The sequence below is a fragment of the Vigna unguiculata genome, chromosome 6 (genome assembly GCF_037176805.1).
Source record: "Vigna unguiculata cultivar grain cowpea cultivar isolate G323 ecotype 2 chromosome 6, ASM3717680v1, whole genome shotgun sequence".
Taxonomy (NCBI): domain Eukaryota; kingdom Viridiplantae; phylum Streptophyta; class Magnoliopsida; order Fabales; family Fabaceae; genus Vigna; species Vigna unguiculata.
In genome coordinates this window covers 37,530,454-37,553,705 of record NC_140797.1, presented here as the reverse complement: position 1 = coordinate 37,553,705, position 23,252 = coordinate 37,530,454, and the positions used below count along the sequence as shown (strand labels likewise).

Sequence of the window (23,252 nt, the reverse complement as noted above, 5' to 3'; positions counted from 1 at the left end):
ATTTAATTTTAACCACTTCAAAAATAATTTAATAATTAGTTCTCTAAAGTATTTTTCATCTTATCATACCTTAATTATACATTTGATTTCCTTTGTGCGATTTCTTTCAATAGTTTCTCAAATTATTTCTAAAACACACATTTGTTATTTTTTTAATATTTTTTTTTATTGTTTATTTTCATCATGTAGAATAATATTTCGATATATTCTATCTAATTATTTGTTATTTTATAAATCATTATTAATCATACTATAATTTTTTTTCACTTTAATTGTATAAATAACTTTTATTTACTACAATATAAAAATTTAATGTAATTGCTATGAATATTTTTTTGTCACTATCCAACATATATTGAAGTTCAAAAGATACAAAATCTATGTCAAAATTTTATTATTATGTTTATTATTTGTTCTTTGTGTCATTTTGATAAAGTTCTGTATTATAACTTTTATTAGTGTATAAAAAAGAGATTCATTAGAATTTAAAAAATTGAAGTAAACAGACATTTAAAATATATTTTAATTTGAATATTTGTTTTCCTTTTATATTTTTTTGAAATACTTTTTAATTTTATCAACTAAGTTCATCAATGTTGTAGTTTGTAAATTTAATAAATGTTTTGGTTCTCATGAAATTTTATTTAGTATTCTAATCTAAAATGTAGACAATTATAATTTATTTCAAAGTATTTGATATGGAATAAACAATCATCCTCCTAATATTTGATAATATTATGTTTTCTTTACCGTAATTTTTTTCTTTTATAAAAATTAATATTGAAGTAGTTAGAACACGGGTACAGGTATGTGTACGAGATTATACCTGTTACCCAGTGGGGATGGGGATGGGACAAAAGTTTAATACCCGTTGAGTTTGGGTATGGGGATGAGGATGGATTTTTTATGCGGGGATTGGTATGAGATAGTGAAATCCGTCCCCGCCCCGCCCCGTTGCCATCCCTAATCTAAGTACATTCACATTCTCCAGAAAAAAAATTTAATTACACCTCACAAATTCTACTACAAGAGAATAAGAAAAAAGTCAAACACTAATTTTAAATGTCTTTGGCTTGAAGAAAAGAACATGAATTAAAATCCCTTGTATGTTAATTAACACCCGATCTTAAATGATATGAAATTTTTCAAAACATGTTATATTCATCGATCAATAAAAATTAATAAAAATTAAGTAATAGATCATAAAGTTTCCGTTTCCATCGGAATCGGGGATGGAGAGACCGTGGTGGCGCTGGAAAAGAGCAAAAACAACGCCATTTGTGTCGGCCATTTTTTCAGGCAGGAAAGTGAAGAAATGAATTTTGTTTTATATAATAGAAATTGCCCATTTGTAGTTTAATATTACTCTCGGGATGCCAAAGTTTCGCCCCATTTTTTTCTTTCGATGTTTCCAAGAATGCGATACTGGCGCTCCTTTGTTGGGCTGGCTTCTTTGTAGAGGGGAAGTTTCTTGTTGCACCTCCATTAGTTTATTCCTGCACTCTTATATAAATGATTTTTTTATTCTGTCCTTTTTTGGATTTCACAATCGATAAAATAGTAAATTTCTTTATACGAAGATGGGAAGAAACTACCTTGTAGAAGGTCTCAAATAATTACTGTTTGCACTCAATGGTTTCTTCCTATTGAAAAAGTCTAAAATATCCATAATTTGGTGTTTTTTATAGTAGAATTTAGATTTGATTGCATAATCTGAAAATATATTTCAAAATACAAAAATATATTCTGGATTACATGATTTTGAATTGTATTTTAAATTATATAATTTAAAATAAAATATTAAGTACAAAAAAATATATTTTGAATTTTCAAACTATGCAATTTGAATTTTACATTTTTAAATTACGTAATCTAGAAATATATTTTGAATTGAATAGTTGGAATAATTTTTCAATTTTAAATTGAACCATCCAAAATATTTCTAACTTATACATAATTTGATTTTTTTTTCTCACACATATGGAGGTGCAAGAAAAATGTATGGAGATGCTAAAAGAAATTGTCAAGTTTTCACTCCTTAAAATTACTTTGAACTTAAGGTAATTTGGAGCTAAAGTAAGTATCTGATTAGTTGAAATGGTGTGTATAAATTAAATTTAAGTCAGTTTTTATAAACCAAATTTAATCCATAAAGTCAGTTAAATATCCAATCAGATCAAATTCAATCCATAAAGTCAGTTTTTATAAACCAAATATTGAACCTTGAAGTAACCTCAAAGGTTATAGCTACCATTGTGAACTATAATCATTGTCTTTTATGCAAATTTCAAATTCAGAAGCATCCAAAGGATAAATAAAGGAAGACACTATCATTAATATTTACCAGAAGACTTTTTGGTGTGTTTTATGTGTCAAATTCAGAAATACACCAAATGAGAAAAGAAGAAAACTGGTGAAAGAAAGGAGGAAGGAGTAAGAACTTCAATTTTGTTTTCTTAACTTTTCTTGTATATGCCATCAAGCAAGGAGTAAGAAGTACTATGGTTATGAAAGTTTAACTTATTTTGGTCCTGTTTCCATTTCTGTGCCACTTTCAAAATACACACAGTGAAGTTGGTGTTCAAAATGATCACATCAATGATCCAACTCTCACCAACGAAGAACCTTACATGGAAACCACTAGTTCAGAACCAACCAGATTGAACAAGGAAGAAGATGGAGTTTATGATATATCAGAAAGTGCTCACCAAAGGTCAACAATCTTACGCCTAAGGCACATGCCAATGAATCATGGCAACGAGCCTAAAACACTTGCACTGGACTCAGCAACAAAGGATTTGATCAGAATTCAAACTCTTCATAGAAAAGTCACAGAGAAAAAGGAAAGTATCTTTATCCAGCGGCAGAACAACCCTTCTGATGCTTTTACAACATCATTGGAATCTACTAAAGATGAGTTTTCAGATAGCATCATGGCAACCTTAAAGTCTGGAGTCTCACCTAAGCCCGCCATCACATGAACCTGGCTCCGACAGGTTCATTGTGAGAAATACAAATACTAATAAGACCTGAACTCAACCACATACGACATTGACATCACTCTTAATCCAAAATTTTAAGGTGATAGATTTATGGATCTTCATTCTTACATAATGTTCAACTTTCTCATTTTTACTCAATATGAGACTTAAATTTACACTTAGATTTTCAACATTTGCATTTCACAATTATTGGAAACTTACTACTGCAGAAAAAGTCTAGGCTGGGATATTCTCCAAGGAGGTTTAGCATTAGCTTCATATAATTAGCATCTTCCAACAGTCTTATGTATTACAATATCCGTAACACATTTATGGTATCCGGAACATGTTCAAAACACTTGATTTTGTTCTTGATGCTGAAAATTTGAAACTGAAACATGGAATCAACAGAACACTGGGAAACCGGCACCCCTTCTTTGCTACAAAAACTAGCAGTTAATATGATGAAGATCATTATCGTGTATTCCTTCTTCATCATAATGATATATAATATATCTTTCCCTCGATGATGATACATATATTATATAGAGATGAAGAAGCTTTGCAGAATGTTCCCACTTCATATTGCTTTGAAACTAAGATAACAATATTTTATGTTAGTCAAATTATATGCACATGAATAGATTCTATGCTGCATGCACTCAGTCACCAGTTGTTGATGTCAAGGCCATTATAAATACAATATATGAATCATGTTGAAGAATAACTTTATACTTCTAAGAAATAGTTTAAAATAATAATGCGAAAGTGATTCTTATTTTTAAAATTTGTTGAAGATTATTTCTAATATAACTAATTGTATGAAAGGAAAAAATCAGCTTTTACACACACATAATAAATTGCAAATTCTTAATCATAAAAACTACTCTCTTTTTGAATTTATTTCTGATAATTTTAGATGTTATTACACATATATAGATGAAATTACAAATATTTTTTTATAGAATATATCATAATTCAATCAAAATCTTCCTTTCCAGATATGCTACAAACCTATATATTAAATCAATGACGTGCCCCATATTAATTTAAAATTTTGCATATTATGATTTTTTTCCAAACCTATCTAAACAACAGCCTAATTTTGCTATGGTTTAACAAAATTGAAAAAAAAGACGACTAAATTCAAAATTAATATTTTTAAATTATTATAAATTTACACAGTGATTTGGATAAGACAAAACTCTCTGGGCGAGCAATCTCTCGCTAGGCAAGAATATACTTTTATCCCAACAAGATGATATGTTCATTGAGCGAGTGAATTAGTATCTGGTTGAATGTTAGCTGATTTTAATTGAGTGTTTTGTAGATTTGCTATTGATATATGCTATGGATTAATGTGTGAGCACGTGAGGTGGTGATGTTTAAAGAGTTTCAAGGGAAATTCTTAGTAAATGTGTTTTTAGTGTATGCCTTGATATAGGAGATGTCTAGAGAGGAAAATATTCTGAATTCTAATAATCATTCACATTCATATAGAGTAAAATGAATTAGTGGTGAGATTGACAGGAGATCCTAATCTTGGGACGTATTGACCTAAGGCATAATGGGATTAATCTTGTGAGTGGTTAGGTGATAACCACTTTTGTCTAAAACTTTGCAGAGTTTAGAAATCACATGTGCATACTTTCTTAGAATTCTATATCAATTGCATGATCCGGATAATTGAATCTAGTGTCAACTGTTTGTGTGAACTCTAAATCAGATATATATTATACCATGTTTGTAAGTATTTTGCATGATTTATATATATATATATATATATATATATATATATATATATATATGAATATATCTTGTATGCATTAACTTACCATTCTTCTTTGTTCTTGTTTTGTGTTGTTTGTCTTTCTTTTGCGATGATCACCTATTCAGTGGAAGCAGATGTGGTTGTAGTTTCTGAGGCACCTCTGAAGGATGAGGAACCATCTTTTAGGTTGATGAAAGGTTTCAGCTAGAGCTGTCAAAATGGGTTGGAATCCGCGAGCCAACCTGGCTCACCACGGGTTCAGGTCATGCCAGGTTGGGTTGAAATTTTTTTACATTTTAATACAGGTTGATTTTTGACCCGGCTCACCCGAGTTGAACCCGTGGTGAGTTGGGTTGACTCACCAACCTGCAAATAAAGGGTCACACAAGTATTTTTTGCTAAGTTAAGCTTTGTATTTGGGTTATGTTATGTTGTTTTTTTTTAACCAACATATAGATACTTTGTATTTTTGTGATTTTGGATTGTATTAAATTTTATTTAGATTCTCATTAGAATTATATTCTAGTTTTCACTCAAAAAAAATAAGAAAAATTATATTTTTTAAATTAAGTGAGCTCGTGAACCAACCCGTTTAACCCACTAACCCGTGGTGGGCCGGGTCGGGTTGGAATTTTTTTGGCTCGCTAATAAGTGAGCCGGGTTGGATTGACTCACTAAGTGATTAACCCGTGGTGGGTCGAGCCGGGTCGGGTAAGGTTACCCAGCTCTAGTTTCAGCGGGAGCTTTAGTCGTAGTCAGTATATAGTTTACTAGTTTAGTTTAAATATACAAGTGATATATTTTTATAATCCTATCTGTTATAAGACAATATTAATATATTTACTACATTGGATTATTTGTTTTGAAACTACGATGAAACATCCTATTTTATTAAATCTAAGCTCTTGTAATTAAGCAAACTTCTTTTAATTTCTGCTATCTTTTCTTAATTCGATTATACTAATAAATACACTAATTGTAATGATTAGATTAAGAAATAAATAGATAAAAATAAAAATTTAATTTGATTTTGATAGACTCACACGGTAATGAAAATTGAGAAAAATAAGAATGGGTGGGCGAGAGAAGTAATAGTATTTTGTGTGTTTGTGGAGATTTGCATTGAGACAGTTATGGAAGCATGGAGAGGAAGGTGTGGGTTCAAAGCTTCTGAATTAGCCACACTTGCACCAAAGAAAGTGTGGTTGGGATTCAAACTATTAATGGTTGCATCACAAAAGGTTTGTTATTCCCTTGCAGTATTGTTTCTGGTTTAACCACAGACAAAGCCATGCTCCAAATCAACAACCCTCAGGAAACTTGTTTCCTATCACACACCATTTTTCTAATTCAATGTGATGAAGATCATTCTTATCTTTTCTTTTTCTTCTTCTTCTTCTTCTTCATCACATCTTTATATTCTCTCTTTGGCCAACGCTCTATTTTATACATGTAGGCTCAATCCCACTTTGCTTACAATTTAAGCTAACAATATTTTATGCTCATAACCAAATGCTTTCCACATGCATTCATATTTAGATGCAAAATTTCCCTTTGTCAAATAAATATAGTTTTTTAGAGTGACCAAGACTTTTTGAAAAATTACTATATATGCTAATGAAATACCCTAAAACTCAGATTTGAGGTTTTTAAGTAAAATATTACTTTAGAACATCACATCAACTATGTATATTTTTAAATTACTTGTCTGTATAATAAAAACAAAAGTGAATGATCACGTGTATTTATATAAACACTTAAAAAAGAGAGTCATATTTAATCTAAATATATTACTAAATAATTACAAAACTGTTAAACAAACAGAAAAGAAGTTTAATAATGTTGATGTTAAGAAATGTTCTGAAAGAACCAAAACAATAACAATCTTATCAACCTTTTTTTTCTTGTTTCTAAGATATAAATTGTGTACACTTTGTTGAGTAAACTTCTTAATATTTACCAAGTTTAACGTTGTAACTATTCCTTTTGTTATTTGTTTAATTTCACTCATATTTTCCCGTAAAAAAATTCTGTAACTCTGACAAAAATTATTTAATACAACTTGTAAATATTATTTTTTTTATCAAATTCAATATTTTTTTTAATTGGGCCAGAAATACTTTTTTTGTAGATTTTAATTATTAGTATTCTGTTGACAGAGAAAAGGGTACAATTAGTCATATTGGTTTGACGGTGTGTAAGGAAGAGTTTGATGTTCCCTTCGGATGGCCAAATAAGCTCTTCCTCCTTCCGCAATTCTTGGTCTCGATCAGTATCCCCATTTTCACCTAAGGTCTCAATCTCTTCCTCTCTCTGCTAAAGTTTCAAGCTTCATTTCAATAACTGTACTTGCTCCGGGTCACCTAATTATTCTCTTTCCATTTATTTCATTTATTTTTTCCTTAAGAAAATTTATTCTTGATCCTTCTAGTGCTTCTTGTTTCTTTATCTCTTCTCTTATTGGTATGATGTTGATTTTATGTATGATGATCATCATTATTCTTTTTATATCAATTAATATTAAAACGAACATGATTTAATGAAATGACTTTTTCCCTTTGTCCTGTTACCTGTCTTCTTTGATGGGGTTTGTTTGTTTGCCAAGAAGTTTTCTTAATTGGCTTTTCCTATGGTCGTCATGGTTTGATTGATCAACTTGTGCTAAAAGTCACGTGAAGTGAGTGTGCAAATGAAATAACAGGCAACTATTGTGGACAAGTTTTCCTTTTCCATGACTCACGGGCAAAATTTTAATTTTTTCTTTTTGCTGCAGTTTTTTGTTGAGTGGGGATTCCACCCTCTCTATTGTTTGTTTCCAATGGGATTCCTTTGCTGTTGTGGGGGCACTCATGCATTATGTGTTTGATGCAGTTTGGCACTTTCAACAAGTTGATTGGATGGGATTTACTTTCTATTTTGGTTCCCTGGTTGGTTCGGTTTCCTCCTATGACGTTGCTACCCCAACCAAAGAAATTCAATGGCTGGGGTCTGTCTTCACTGGCATCTTCTTCTGTGTTGTTGTAAGTAAAATGAGATTTTCATCAATTTCTCAGAGTCTTTTATGTTGCAAATTCCTCTTATGTCTCTATGGACCAAATTAGGATTTTAGAGTCTTGATAGAGGAGCAGAATGGAATATCATTTTATGAGGATCACAAGGAAAAGAAGAAAAATAGGAGGGAAGGGATATGACATTCATGGAGTAGGAATCGCTATTAGTCTTTTGATACTAATACTATAGGTTTAGGATGCAATTTGAGGACTAAACATCTTTAAAATGATGTTATTTATTGAATAGAGTATTTTTATGTGGTCTATGGTGAAGAAGAAAAACAAGTATTTCAATTGAATAGGAGGAGCTTGTATTCTTGTGCGTTCTTTATGGTTAAGTAATTGGTAAAGGCTTTGTAGATACGGTGCAAAGTGGGTAATTTTGGGATATCCTTGAACAGAGGCTGCAACTGTCTCATTCTTGTTAGGATAGAAAGATTTTTTTTAGGTGCTCTGCTGACTTCTTCCGTTCGATAAATATGGTTCACTCATTATTTACTTCATATCACTCCCAATATAGTTTTTTCATAGATGATGACCTCATTCCTTTAACAACAATTCCAGAGGAAAATTAGATGCTTTACTAGTTAGCAAAATATTTAATGCATAAACAAGATGTATTGTCACTGTTGTCAAGTGTCAACATAGCAATAGAAGATTATATTTAACATTGGAGTTTAATGCCTTTCACTACATCTGCATGATTTTGCTTTTCAGTATATATTTTGAAATTATGTTGAGTGAGTTTATATTGCTTCATGGTTTTCAAATCCAATTGGATTTTCACTTAATAACAATCTGAAAATGTCTTTGAAAGTAATTTCTGGTTCACTATATTTTTGTCTAGGTAGAAATGAAATCTATCTATTTTTATTTAGCTCCAGATCCTGAAGTCTTAACACTTTTGGTTATTTGAGAGTGTAAAAGTTTTAGCTTTTTAGATTTCTATACATTCATATAGTGTTATTTCATTACCTTTTCTATTTGCTCTTGTGAAACATATATATGGTCAGTTTAGATGAATGGTTACTAGAAAATTTATAGTCTTGCAGATTATTATGTTTAACAATTAGCTATTGACAATTGATCCTTTCCTCTTGTCCTTTTTGAAGGTTTATAGATTGACTGCTATTTTGAGTTCTTTGTCGTTCGCGGGATATGGCAAATTGAATAGGGCAGAGAAAATTGAATGGAATAACCGGTAAAATGATCAGTATAAAAATTTCTGTTTTAATTTATTTTGTTCATAATTGAATTTTTATGTGAACTTTAGGACATTCTTCCCATGCAGGGGATTCTCAACTGTTCATGCTCTTTTTGTATCATTTGCGTCATTTTACTTTGTGGTGTTATCAGACCTCTTCAAAACGGATTCACAAGAAGAACTTGTCATTAATAGATCATCCACTTTCTCAAATTCGGTACTGGGGGTATGTTGAAGACAATATTAGCAAAATTTAACTTGTTTGATTTGTCAGATGTTGATTTTAAATTCTTTTTCATTCTAATTTCTAACTATGTTTGGGCTAAAATGATCATGATGCATGTGAGTGTACGGATAAAATATACAGACTGAAAAGGAGAATGTTATTACTTGTTGTAGTATTTTCTGTTTATTATTCGATATTCATGTAGTTCTACTGTTAATCTTCTTTAGGTACCAAGTATTAAATGCTGAAGCCTAGATTTGTTGAAGTTGCAGTGCTTTTAAAATGAACCTGTCTTTTCTTGTGGAGCATTCAGTTCTAGATTGTGTAACTTTTATAAAAATGTAAGAGGGATAAATCATTTTATGTTGTGCTAATTGGAAGAGAAAAGGTTCCTTCATGCTTGTTGTACCCCTCAAGTTGTGCACTGTAAATATTACTTGTTGGGACCCAGGGTTAGAAATGTCAAGGGACCCTTTAGTTCCATATTGATCTGATGCAGATGCTGCTGGTGCATTCTTAATCTTAGTGCCATGTAGCTTTTTTCTTAATCTTTCTGATTCTTTTTTGATATTTTTTTATCGCTCTTATTCTTGTTGTTAACATTATTGTTTGCCTTGTGAAGTAATGATTGTCCTGTTGGCTTATTTGTGATTTTGTTTTCTATACTTTTCCTCTCTTTTTTACAGATTTCTATAGGTTATTTTCTAGCAGATGTGGCAATGATTCTTTGGCATTTTCCAGCCTTAGGTGGTCTGGAATACGTAAGTAATGAATGCTGGTTTTTGCACATTGAACTTGGTCTCCAGGTTTTCTTTTTAGAAGGTGGTAAACTAACTTAACTCATTCGTATTTAGGTTTTACACCACGGGCTGTCCATGGTTTCAATTATTCAATCTTTGCTAAGTGGTCAAGCACAGATCTACATCCTAATGATTCTTTTCTCCGAGAGTACAACTCCTTTTGTAAATCTAAGATGGTAATTGTTGTTCAGAGTCTTTAACTCTGCATCTCATGTACATGAGTCAACATTGACTTGTTACATTAATTGCATATATACAGGCACTTGGACGTTGCTGGTCTTAAGAACTCCAAACTTTACGTGTGGAATGGCGCCGCATTGTTCTTCGGGTGGTTGGTACTGTATAATATACTTTTGGTCTCAATTTGAATTCCACCATAGAAGTACCTGAAGGAATTGCTTGTGTTTTTGGTGCTTTTTTTCTAATTTTTTTCTTTTGGTTCTGGGTGGCTTAAATATTGAGGCAAAAGGAACAGGTTGTGTTGGTGATAACGATAATTGAAAGGGATAATCAAGCGGGTTCTGACATGTTGCATGCCTAAGTAGGAAACATTGTGGAGATATTTCCCCATTCTCTTTTTTAATACATGTCATATAATTTGGATGGATCACTTGATCTTTAAGAGGCTTCTATAAAATCAAATTAGGTAGGTTATGGTGTTTAAATGAGTTACAATACTACGTGAATGAACCAGCCAATAACAGAGAGTGCAAAGGAGCTTTCAACAGATTGAACCAAATGACAAATAGGCTAAAAAATAATTTACAATATGACATCAACCATTTACCAATTACCCAATCACAGAACACACATAACCTTTCACCGAAATAGAGCCTTCATTGGAACAAAAGCTTCAATGCTCCACCAAGTTGTTTTAGAATAGATACAAATCAATTCATTATTGAGATAGAAAGAAATGTGCGACTGTTTTGAAGGAAAATTGTGATTTGCAATTAGGAGAAAAGAAGCAAAGCTTGACTTGGAGGCTTCTTATTTAGATTGATACACAAAATGGGATGAGAATTAACAAATACCATCGTCACCACATTAGCATTTAACCACTAAGTTCAGGATCTTGGGCACCAGAATAAGAAACCATGAACAAAAAAAAGGCACGAGAGAAAAGCAAACATATTGACTACTCATTGCCAGGCCTTAACTCCTTGACTAGAGGGGGCACTAAGGCTTCTGCCCTTCCATCCCCTGGATAGGAAGGTCCTTCGTTTTTGGATCAGGACACAATGGAACTAGGGTTGTTGGGTCCTAAACACCGAAAAAAAGCACCAAAAGGTTGTTTTCTGGCTTAACTTTTTAACCAGCAAAGTAAACTAGGTAGTTAGCACAACTTTCCCTTGAGTTATGGTGTCTACTCTAAATCTGCAAAAAATGAGTTTACAATGACTTAACCCACATGTACATGTGGACTCGTAAACTCCAACGAGTTTACTTGCAATTATGATAACCATTGTGATAGTGGCTATAGTTGGGTTGGGGTGTGCCTATGGCATCAATTTTCCAGTGAGGAGGCCAAGTGAGTCAAGTCACAAACAAATCCTGACACTTGGGTTGTTATGCTCTTAAGTAAAAGGAGTCGTATCCTGACTAACAGTTATAGTTTTTGGTTTAGTGATAAGCGCTCGATCTAACCATGCCAACAATTGAAATAATGTCAATTGTAGGAGTGATGACAGTGACGATAATGATCCCATGAAGGTAGAGTCAGTAGTGAACACAATGATAGTAATAACAATGACAATGGTAATGGGTTGTGGTCATATTGGCAGTAGTGAACATAATGATGTTAATAACAATGACAATGGTGACAATGATAATAGTAATGGGTTGTGGTCATACCGGCAATAAAATGTTATAGTAGCACAATAATGACAATAATAGTTTTGGCAGTCACATAACAACAATGGTGGTTTTGTTGAGACTGTGAGAGTGAGTGTTTGATGATGATTGTAATAAGGGCTGTGACAATAGCTCAATGCTTAATTGGTTGTAGCAATGCAATTAAGAGTAGTGGTAATAGTGGTTCGAAATACAGATATTGTCTTGCAAGTATACCAAGTCGCACAAGTAGTAATCGGTAAGATCGGGATATCGTATCCCAAGAGACTCGTGTATACTAAATATTTGTGTAATTAGTGACTAATTTAAACTAATGAATAAATTCATAATTTGGGTTTTTGTGTGCAAGAAAGTAAATATTTCATAAACAAGTAAAATTGAACTTGAATATTTGAAGACTCTAGAAAATGGTAAAGACTAGAAATGCAACGGATTGATATTGTTGGAGTTAGACTTCACCTACATCACTCATGTATATTAAGCAATAAAACTCTTCTCCATTAATTACTAATGTCAACCCACAAGTCTACTCAAACTCTAATCCCTTAGTTGAATGAGCCTAGGTTCCCTTATTTAGAGTCAATTCCTTGAATCCCTAAATAAACAAACCCGCTTTACAAATTAGGGTTTAAGACAACTAATGGGTCAAGTTCCATTCCTAGATACAAGTTTCATTAGGTATCTTGTTCCAATTCTAGGTTTCAAGAGATATTTTCCAATACCTAATGACCCAAATATCATGCAATGAATGGGTAAAACAAAGCAAGCTTTAAATACATACACAAAGATACTAGAAATCAATGGAAGAAGCATATATATATATATATATATATATATATATATATATATTCAAACCATTCAAAAATACATGAAAGTTTAGTGGCTACATCTAACCCCAACAAAAATGGGTTTAGCTCACCATTGTCATGGAGAGCTCAAGCTTACAAAATGGAAATGGAAGAGAAAGAGATACAAAGAGGAAGATGGAGTTGTTCCCACAAGCCCTAGCACTCCTCCAAGCTCTCCAAATCGCGTTGCTCCAGCTCCAAAATGTCCAAGATGAGTTTTCTCTCGCGAAAACAGAAGAAAAAGGGTCAACTTGACACATCAGCGAAAACTGCCACCTGGCGGAAGCCTCTCACCGCCAGGCGCAAGCCACCAAACAGTGCTGAAACTTTGCGTGTACCGCCCGGCAGTGTCCAGATGCCGCCAGGCGATGAGCTGCTGGAAAGGTGATTTGCGCCTGGCTGGCGCTGGCACTGGAAGAAGGTGTCGCCTGGCGGTGTCTTTGTGGCGCCAGGCGATTACTGTTTCTTCCACATTTAGTGTCTTCTTGCCTTCTTCTTGCTACTCATGATCACTAACTTGTTTGGACTTTTGGAACAAAGCTTCGCATCTACAGGAAGGACACAAAAATGGGGATTAGTGGTATATTTAGATCAATGTAACCCAAAATGTATTTATTTACAAAAGTAAGGTAAAATTGAGGATTAAGTAGATTAAAAGCTTTGGAAGAGATGATTTTGCTAATAAAATATAGTTTGGATAATGGTAAAAATTAACATTATCAGTTGTAGCAATGCAATTAAGAGTAGTGGTAATAGTGGTTCGAAATACAGATATTGTCTTGCTTTAACCCTTTTAATATCTTTTGTGCTGCAGATTGCAAGGATTTTCCTATTTATATTCTTTTTTATCCACATGTGGACCCATTTTGATGAGGCAAGCGTTTTCTCTGTGATTCCCCATCAAACATAACTTCACAATTTCCCTTTGATTATCATTAAGGAAATAAAAATCAAACGTTTTGCTCCTTAATTTCAGGTCAAAGAGATCTTCCCATTGGGGTTTTACACCTTGCTTGTGGTGCCTCCTGTGTTGACGATTATGAATTTGTTTTGGTTCTGGAAGATCGCCAAGGGTTTGGTTAAAACTCTTTCAAAAGCAAAACATAGCGAGTGAGCCTACTAAATGTCCATTGAATTAATTTAGTACAGTTGTGATTAACTTTTTTTTTTCCCTCTTATCATTCTAAAAAGATTCAGTACGGTATATGCTGTATATTTGCCATTTAGAAATTGAATATATTCTTGTGATTACATACATGTATTCTGAATCAGTAAAGAAAGCAAAAGGTTAAAATTAAAACCACAAAGAAACATCATTACATGGTTTAAACATTCTGTAGCCTCTTTCATACCTTGTCGTTTACCATTATGACATTGGATTGAATACAACTCACGCTTCAGTTTCATTCCTATACTGTTTATTATCCACAAAATGTCATGAGGATATGGTAAGGCTATTGCATTAGCCTTTTTCTGGATGCCTTAACAAGTTCATTATTTCTTGGGAAGAAGACTAAGTGAAAGTTCAGTGTACTCTTAAATGCTTGCTTTACCTACTTTGAGAAATCAATTAAATCTTGTTAATATCTTTGAAAGGTGAAGATCTGAAGTACTTATCATTTCCCAGAATCATAGGGGAAAGTGCTTGTTTGGGTTTAAAGAAATTTCTCGAATTGACCAATTTGAGTGTCAGTTTTTTTTTAGATGGAACAATTTAAAAGTTTTTTTTTTCATAAAAAGAAAGTCTCTAGACTGTGTAATTTAGAAAATTCTTTTAACTTTCAAATTATATAATTGAAAAGTTTTTTTTGGCATAATTTTTTTTCAGATTACATAATTTGAAAATTATTTGTTGTATGAAAAAAAAATATTATAGATTGCATTATCAAAAAGTCATTTTTTATAATTTTTTTTAGATTATGGAATTCGAGAATATTTTTTAATTGTATAATTTAAAAGTTTTTTAATTTTTTGCATAAAAATAGTTTATGGGTTGTGAAATCTGAAAGTTATTGTTGAGGCTCAAAATACAACCAGAAAAAACAAAAATTGTATATATTAAGGGTGCTTTTGTCTTTTACATGAAGTTGCAGCAAGAAACCATGGGAGTGCAGGATGAAAGACCCCACGTTAAGTTTGAAGGGGCAATGATCTTTTCGGTCTTTTTAAAGTATATATATATATATATATATATATAATCGGTCTTTGAATATTAGTAAATAAATAAAGATGTTTTTATAGGTAATTTCTGTTTTTTACATTTGTTTTTTATTTATTTAAATTGACTAAATTGAAAGTCTCATAAGCTTTCAAAAATCAAATTGATCTTTCTATTCATGTTTGAAACAGTCCAAACAGAGTCAGTGTCAATTTGTAACGGAGTTAAATAAAACACGGATAGAAAGAATATGAACAAAAAGAAGCATTAAAATGAAATCCAACGTCTCAACATTTTTTAGATAATTTTTTTATTTAGAAATCTTTGGATGTGGATTTGCTTTCCGACCACAACCAAATTCTTTATTTGTCTCGCATGTGGCTTTGGTTGTTGATAATTTAACTTTAGTCGGTAAAGAAGAAACCACTCTTTTTTGGAGTGTTTCAAGATATTTATGAAAATTAAATTATTTTAGTAATATGTATCATTAATTATTTATCATTGTTATAATAAGTTATATTCATATCAGTTTTCTTTATAAATTTACTGAAAATTAAGCTTTCAGAAAAAAAATAAATCCTTTGGATCTAATGTAACAAAAGTATGGCTTTAACATATGAATAGAAATATATCTTAAATTGAAAGGAAGTAAAACTGTTAGAAAACTAATCATTAATTACAGATTTTCTTCATATTCATAACAACTCATGTTTTATAATTTTCTTAATAAACTTCTGATTATGTTCTGAAAATATAACTTAATATACAACATGCTTTTGTAAAAAAGAAAAAACTGGAAATGAAGAAAAAAAAGTCCCAAAATACAAGACTTTGTATACGAGTTATTGCAATAATATTTCCACGAGTAAATTAATATGAAACTTATTTATTATTTGTTAAAAAATATTTTACATTGTTAATTGTAAATTAACATATTTAAATTTAATTTTGATATCAATTCAATTTTGTAATATTTATTTATTTAAACATTACCATTAAAAAATTGTATGAAATTAATATTAATAAGAAGATGTAAACATGATCTGAATCTGACAACTGTTTCTGCGGTCCCCCTGTACAAAATTAAAACATGGGTCCACGTTCCTTGTTGTATCCATGTTTCAACTTTTCTTAATGCATGCATACCTAAATTCAATTTTAGTATCTAGGAATTAGTACTTTAATTATGCAATAATTTCTTTTTTTTTAATTTATTAATTTAAATTTTAAACGTTAAACTAACTTGGAATATGCACAATTATTTGGTAGAATTAAATTTTCTATTTAAGATAATATTAAAATAGTTTAATTAACTAAATGTAAGAAATAATTATAATGAAACTGAAATTGGACTAAAATTTTGACTTTCTAAAATAGGATACTAAATATTTTTATTTGAAATAAAAGTTTAAAATTGAAATTTGAACAAACCTGAAGTTATATCTAGGCATGTATAATAAATATAATAAAAAATGGTTATATTTTTGCATTTAATTCTGATATATTTCAGATATAAATATAACTATTTGATACATAAATTAATTAGAAACCGAGGACTGAGGACCACTTGTGTTATACAAAAGTTGAATTTGTTACATATTTGACTTCAGAGTCCTTCGCCATAAGTAGTTTGTGGAAGGAATTCCATCACATTCAGCTCTTTCCTGAAAAGTCTGTATCTGCTGACACAATTTCAATGGAGGTTTAAATTATTTTATTGGACAATGATAATAAAATTTTCATTTTTTTCATTCGATCCTTATGAGATAATGTAATGTAAATTATTGATTAATGTATTATTAATATTTTATTTAAAGAAAATAAATAATTCACAATAAATTTTATTATCTTTTTATTTAAAAGAATCAACTACTCACGTTATATTATATTATAAAATAAAAGATAAAAATTAAAAAATATGAATTATAGTATAATTTTTTTTTATACTACTGGAAAAACATTCATTTTTTAATATATGTTAAATTTTGCCTTATGATAATAATAAGATATATAAAATTTATCATTTTAGTTATTATTAAAATAAAAATATTACTGAATTTTAAAAAAATGGTTAATAAAATAATTTATATTAATAAATATAAAATCAATAATGAAATATATAAACTAAAAAGCAGTTACTAAGCGGTTATGAAAACAATCCTCTTATAGATAGCTCACATTTTCTAATTTTCTAGAAGCAGCTAAATTTGGCGATGTTTTAAAAATTTGGTTTACGCAAAATAAGTTTAAAACATATTAAAAAGTAGAAAAAAAAAATTCTGATTATTAATCTACCTAACATATAAATTAACAAATAAGATCGCGCAGTTTATTGCGGGTTAGATGCTGCAAACAAAGGCATCTTATTATACAAAACAACTAAATTTCCAACATCAAATTTTGTTAAAATGAATTAAAATATTATTTGTTTTAAAATTGAAAACTCCGTTACTGTTTTCTAAATTGTGTTTTATCTCAACTTCTAAATTTTTTAAAATAATTAAATATGCCGAATCATGCATTTATTATTTAGAATAGATAATTCTAATAAATAACACATTATATGGTTATATGCTGACAAAAAATATACAAGAATCAATCATTAGAATTATCCAAAATATACTAAAAAAATACTTAAGGCACAACACAATATCATAAACACAAACTTAGACGTAAAACAAATTGTTTAAGAAAAGATTGTTCACAGAGTAAAGAATTACAAATAAAACAGCACTTTAAAAGAAGCTCAACTTAGAAGAAGATTCAACGTACCTAACTAAACTGTAGCATTTCCATCATCACGGCGGCCATTAGAGGTTTCTACATCTGCTCACACCAATTTTGGTGATTATCGTTAAATGGAAAACCAAACAAGAAACACACACAAATAAAAGAGTAAGCTAAAGAAAATAATTTTTAACATATAATTGAGCAAGCAGATTATAAACCAATGAATCAGTAAGCATAATGCATGTAATGACAAACAATTAAGACCCTCTAACTCAATTATCCGGATACATGTAATGGGATCGGATTCACTGATTGCTTGCACTTATAGTGGTCTCTACTATTTTGTCATTGCCAATGAATTTCATTCTACCACACACAAGGTTAGTTTATGATCATCTAAGACTATTATCCTGCTAGAAACTAGGACCTCTTGCTATTCTCACCACTTGAAACAATATACTCTATGTGAGTCTTGACTGATTTAATAGAGTTTCAAGATGCAACATTGCTTGAATCCTTATTCCATTACATACACTATAATACCACCATGAAGTCTCCGAAAGAGACTCATGGAATTTCGTCTAGCTCATACCATATATATATATACTTATTCTCACACATCCATATCATTTCATACAAAGCACAACAACTTCTGTTCATAAAATCCCATAATACATGCATAGTTGTGTACTTCATGATTTCTAAAGATATATAAAATCAAACAAAATTATTTAACTTTTTCATAAAATAAAAAAAAATAATATAGAAAAAAACCTGGACGAGATTCCCTCTAACATCTTTTGTATGCAATAATGGATCGTAAAATCTTCCCGCTATGTAATTTTTAAGGATCGGGAGAAATAATGGATAATTTGGATGAATTTAAAATTGAAATTTATGTTATTTCTTTTAAAATATTTGAGCTGATGATTGGATTAATTTGGAAATAAATTTATAAGTTTGTAAAAATTGACAAATGGATGGAAATAATATTTAATAAATTAAAATATAAGATTATTGTTATCTTTATAATAAAATAATATATTATTTTTAATAATAATTAATAATTATTATTTTAATTAATATTATTATTTATTATATTTAATGATTATTACTAATATTATTATTAATGGTTATAAGTGTTAAATGTGAATATATTATTTGACAAGATTATAATTAAATTATTATTTGTATTAAAACATAATTACTAAATTCCAAGGAATGGATTTCCTTATTTGTAATGCTTATCCTTTTTTGATTTCCAACAAGAAGATGCATTCACATATTATGAATACGAATAAAGTGTAATACATGATTGTATTTTTACCTCTATCATTTCCAAATCTCGTCAATTAAAGAGAGATATGAAAGTCTTTGCATACAAATAATCATCTCTCATTCCATTTTCATCCTTAAATACGTTGTCTAACCCCAAAAATCTCGATGGAATCATTTCAAATATTTTAAATTCTTATAATATAAATTTATTGAAATTAATTAACAAAAATTATGAATTAAAAAAAAATTAAAATCGTACAAGTCATATCATTATCAGACAATCTTTTGAAATCCGCAAGAGTTTGTAACTATTCCGAAACCTCATTCCAATTAGTTCTCTGAAAAAGCATAAAAGAAAATAACACTTTTGTCATATAAATAGAAGCAGGTAACATTTAAACTCAACCGTCAGATTAATCTGACTTCTACATCTGTAAGGTCACGCAATGGACACAACACAGAGACATTGAAGTCCAACAAGTGAGAAGCGAGTTTATGGCGTGTTGTGTTCGTGAATGTCAATCCTAATTCCTGGGACCCACACTCGCTCTCTGACTCATCAACCCTATCCTTCCGCCTTTCGCCGTTAATAACCGTTACTCAAAGTTGTTGATAACGACGTCGATTCACATCTACCATCTACCGAGTATTTGTAAGTAGTAAATCGGTCGACATCCACTTTCTCTTCTGCTATTTCTCTTACCTTCTCCGATTCTCACCTTGTCTTTCCTTCCTCTCTTAAGGTAATATTTTTTTGTTTGATGAAAGTTGCCAGATGCACACACAAAGATTCTTTTTCTCTTTCTTCGGATTTTTTATTAAAGTATACTTGTTTGTCAGTCCTTTTATGGAAGTTGCTACTTTTGAGCACCGGTTTTAGTGACCAATATGTTTTGAATGTTTCAGATGAGAAGGGAGATGAGGGTTGTTGATTTGTCACGGTGGTGACTTTACTGGGCAGTGTCGATTTTTTGTGATGCTGGTGTTTTTCTCATAAATTTTGGATTTTTTTAATTATCTGGGTTCTGAAAAAATGTGGGGTAGGTGGCGGTGGTGTGCTGGTGGGGGTTTTCTGAGGCAAAGGGTATCTGCAATTGGTAGTGTTAGTAATGGATATAGGGAAAAGCTTCATCCTTTTGATCCTCCTTTGTTGGGTTTGAGGGGTGGTGGAAGAAGTGGTGGTGGTGGTGGTGGGATGACACCTTTATCTTTTCTGTTGAATCAAATAAAGAGGGGTGTGTCAACTTCAACTGGGGGTGGTGGTGTCAGCAATGGTAATGAAAGAGAAGATTTTATATCATTCTCTGAAGCCAAGAAGCTTATGAGATTGGTGAATGTGGAGTCCCTCAAGATGAAGCTTGGTATGGAAGGGAAGGAAGTTATTTGCTACTCTGAGCTTCTTGAGGCCTGTGAGAGCATGGGGATTGCCAGAAGTCCTGAGGAGGCTGCAGCTTTTGCTAGGGTTCTTGATGAGGCTGGGGTTGTTCTCCTCTTCCGGGACAAAGTGTATTTGCATCCTGATAAGGTGAGATGTTATGATTGATTTGAATTGCTTGTGTTTATGCTGGGATAAGAGCATAATTTGTGCTTGTGGGACATATGAAAAGCATGTCCGGATCTAAGTATATAACAGAATATCTACTCACCGTAGGAGCAATAATGTCAATTTTTACCTTTTTTTTCCTGCTTTTTAGTGTGTGAGGGTCCTCCCTGACCTACACATTTCTTTTCACGGGGAAATATTATATGTAATTTGTAAAGAATTTTTTTTGAATGGATTGTGACTTGTGTAGCATCCATCCTTCTGTCCTGTGTGGGTTTTTGTTAGTGAATCTTCAGTTTATCCTGCATGTCTGGCACTCTTCGAATTCAATTCAACCTAAAGTAGTTTCATGATTCAACCTTTGGCTTAACTCCATGGTGATGATGGTGATTTTTTTTTCATCTATCAATTAATGATTCAAATATAAATTCTCTTAGTTTTATGTTTTATGGTGTCTGCTCTCTCTCTCATTGTAGCTTTATGTAGTGGAGCTGATGAAGTCTAATCCAGTTACAGTTTATTTTCTGAAATAGAGAGAACAAACTGAGTTTAGAAACTTTAAGAACATTGGCTTTCAAGAACTCTATAGCTCCAAATTGTTTCATTGTATCCTCTCAATGACAACGATTTAGATCGAACCTCTCTTTTCATTATGCTTGTCCTATCCAGATAATGATATCTAGAGTCTGGAATCTTGTTTTCATGTCCTGCTGTATAGAGGTCTAATAAATTATAATGGATTCTTCAAGTGCAAAATCTTAATATTTTAGTTTAATATTCTATGTGCTAGTTATGCAAAAAGGTTCCAACTTAGAACAACTTTACTGGTTTAAGACTGATGCATTCACTAATGAAACATAACAAGGAGTAGTGTCCATGAGAACTTCAAATATGGTTACGTATTATAGCTAATTAGTTGTGTTTCAAGCTATTTGTCATAGATTATCATGCCTAAACCTGTTTCAATGAAGGATTACTCTTTTCAGTTGAACTGGCTACTATGCATCAAACTAAAACCAGTAGAAAATAATTTTTGTGACTCCTTCAGTTCTCTATTATGTTTTTTGTCTGATACAAGATGTTTGTGGAATCCTAGTTTATCTGATCTACCAACTCAATTCTGTCATGATGTGGAAAGTTTTCTCAATTTACTGATTATGTTTGTGTTGTATGGCAATATTGTGTGTTTAAGGTGGTGGATCTGGTTCGCAGAGCCGTTCCACTGGCACTGACTGCTGAGAACGATCCTATAAGGGAGGAGTTTAAGATCCTGCAAGAAAAGAAAGAGGAAATTGATGTGTTGGCACATAAGCATGTGCGACGCATCCTGTGGTCTGGACTAGGATTTGGCCTAGTGACAGTGAGCCTCTTCTTCAGACTAACATTCTGGGAATTTTCATGGGATGTAATGGAGCCAATTGCATTTTTTACCACAACCACAGGGTTGGTCATAGGCTATGCATACTTTTTGTTCACTTCAAGAGACCCTACTTACCAAGACTTGATGAAGAGGCTTTTTCTTTCAAGGCAGAAGAAGCTTTTCAAGAGCCATAGTTTTGACATTCAGAGATTCAAGGAACTCCAGTGCAAGTGCAAAACACCTTTACATGCTAGTACCAATTTAAAAAATCGCATAGGGGTGGAACTGGATCTTGAAGATGCTTTACATAGTAGAGATTAACATTTTCAGGAGGATTTGCCATTCTTTATACTATAGTTAACTTTGTTCCCTTTGTTTTAGTGTTGGAGGGGAGAGATTAAACTAACTATAGTTTTGGCTTCTTATTTGCCTCATTTTCGTACCAATGCATGAAGATTATGTTCTATTCCATCTGTTGATTGCTCGTTAATTCTGAGAGTACCAGTCATGCGTTTTTTGTTTCCGTGGTTCTGTTAACTGTTGGGATAAATATATCTCAAATGGTCTGAAGTAAATAAAGTTCACTAGTTAAAAAATTCGTGGTAAAAGATGTCCAATTTTTTTAAACTTGATTTTTTGTTTTCTAAACGTTAAAATAGAGAAAATCCTAAAAATATTTTAAAATTTCATACAAGTAAGAAAACACATAATCCACTTTTTTCTTATTTTATTTTTAAAGTGTCAATGCTGCATCTTTAAATTTATTAATTTGAGAGATCAAATCACATTGAGAACTAAAAGATGCATCTTTAAATTTATTAAATTGAGAGATCAAATCACATTAAGAACTAAAAGATCTAAAAGATGTCAAAATTTATTGTTTGAGTTATATATTTAAATAAAGACTTACAAAATGAAGTGAAGGTCATTTTATAAACCTTTACGAAGTCACATAAACTAATGATACATCAATTTCTATTATGTTTTTCTATTATGTTTGTTATTCATCCAATGAAATAATTATTAGAGATGTCAAAATGGGTTTCAACCCGTGAGTCAATCTGGTTCACCACGGGTTCGAATCGGGTTGGGTTGAAAAAAATTCAACTTTTTCAAAAGTGGGTTGAACTCAACCCGGCTCACTTAACTCATGAGTTAAACGGGTTCGAGTCGGATTGAAGGTGGGTTGGCCCACTTAACCCACCATTTTTTTTTAAATTTTTTTTAAATTTTTTTAATAATTATTTACTACTTCTATTATATTTGCTCACAATTTCATATTTTTAAATGCTAGAATGTTGTTTAATTATATTTGAATAGCTTAAATGTTTAATTAATTTGATTGTCAAGTTATATATATGTTGATACTTTAATTTTTAACTATAATTTTTATAGTAAATTATTCAAGTAACCGTCTTACAAACAATTTTTTTCTAAATTAGCATGAAA

General features: G+C 31.2%; 2 protein-coding genes across 2 annotated transcripts; both read left to right on the top strand.

Moving 5' to 3' along the window:
- The first annotated feature begins 6,085 nt into the window (after positions 1-6,085).
- On the top strand, positions 6,086-13,989 carry LOC114186632 (uncharacterized). Its single transcript, XM_085675260.1, has 10 exons — positions 6,086-6,204; positions 6,912-7,045; positions 7,526-7,772; positions 8,915-9,003; positions 9,094-9,232; positions 9,919-9,993; positions 10,087-10,208; positions 10,292-10,367; positions 13,549-13,608; positions 13,711-13,989. Exons 3-10 carry the CDS (start codon positions 7,602-7,604, stop codon positions 13,846-13,848), a joined length of 870 nt encoding a protein of 289 aa, XP_085531386.1. The 5' UTR covers positions 6,086-6,204; positions 6,912-7,045; positions 7,526-7,601; the 3' UTR covers positions 13,849-13,989.
- Positions 13,990-19,524: 5,535 nt separating this feature from the next.
- Positions 19,525-22,269, top strand: LOC114188248 (calcium uniporter protein 1, mitochondrial-like). Its single transcript, XM_028076819.2, has 3 exons — positions 19,525-19,643; positions 19,807-20,425; positions 21,636-22,269. Exons 2-3 carry the CDS (start codon positions 19,934-19,936, stop codon positions 22,122-22,124), a joined length of 981 nt encoding a protein of 326 aa, XP_027932620.2. The 5' UTR covers positions 19,525-19,643; positions 19,807-19,933; the 3' UTR covers positions 22,125-22,269.
- The last annotated feature ends 983 nt before the right edge of the window (positions 22,270-23,252 follow it).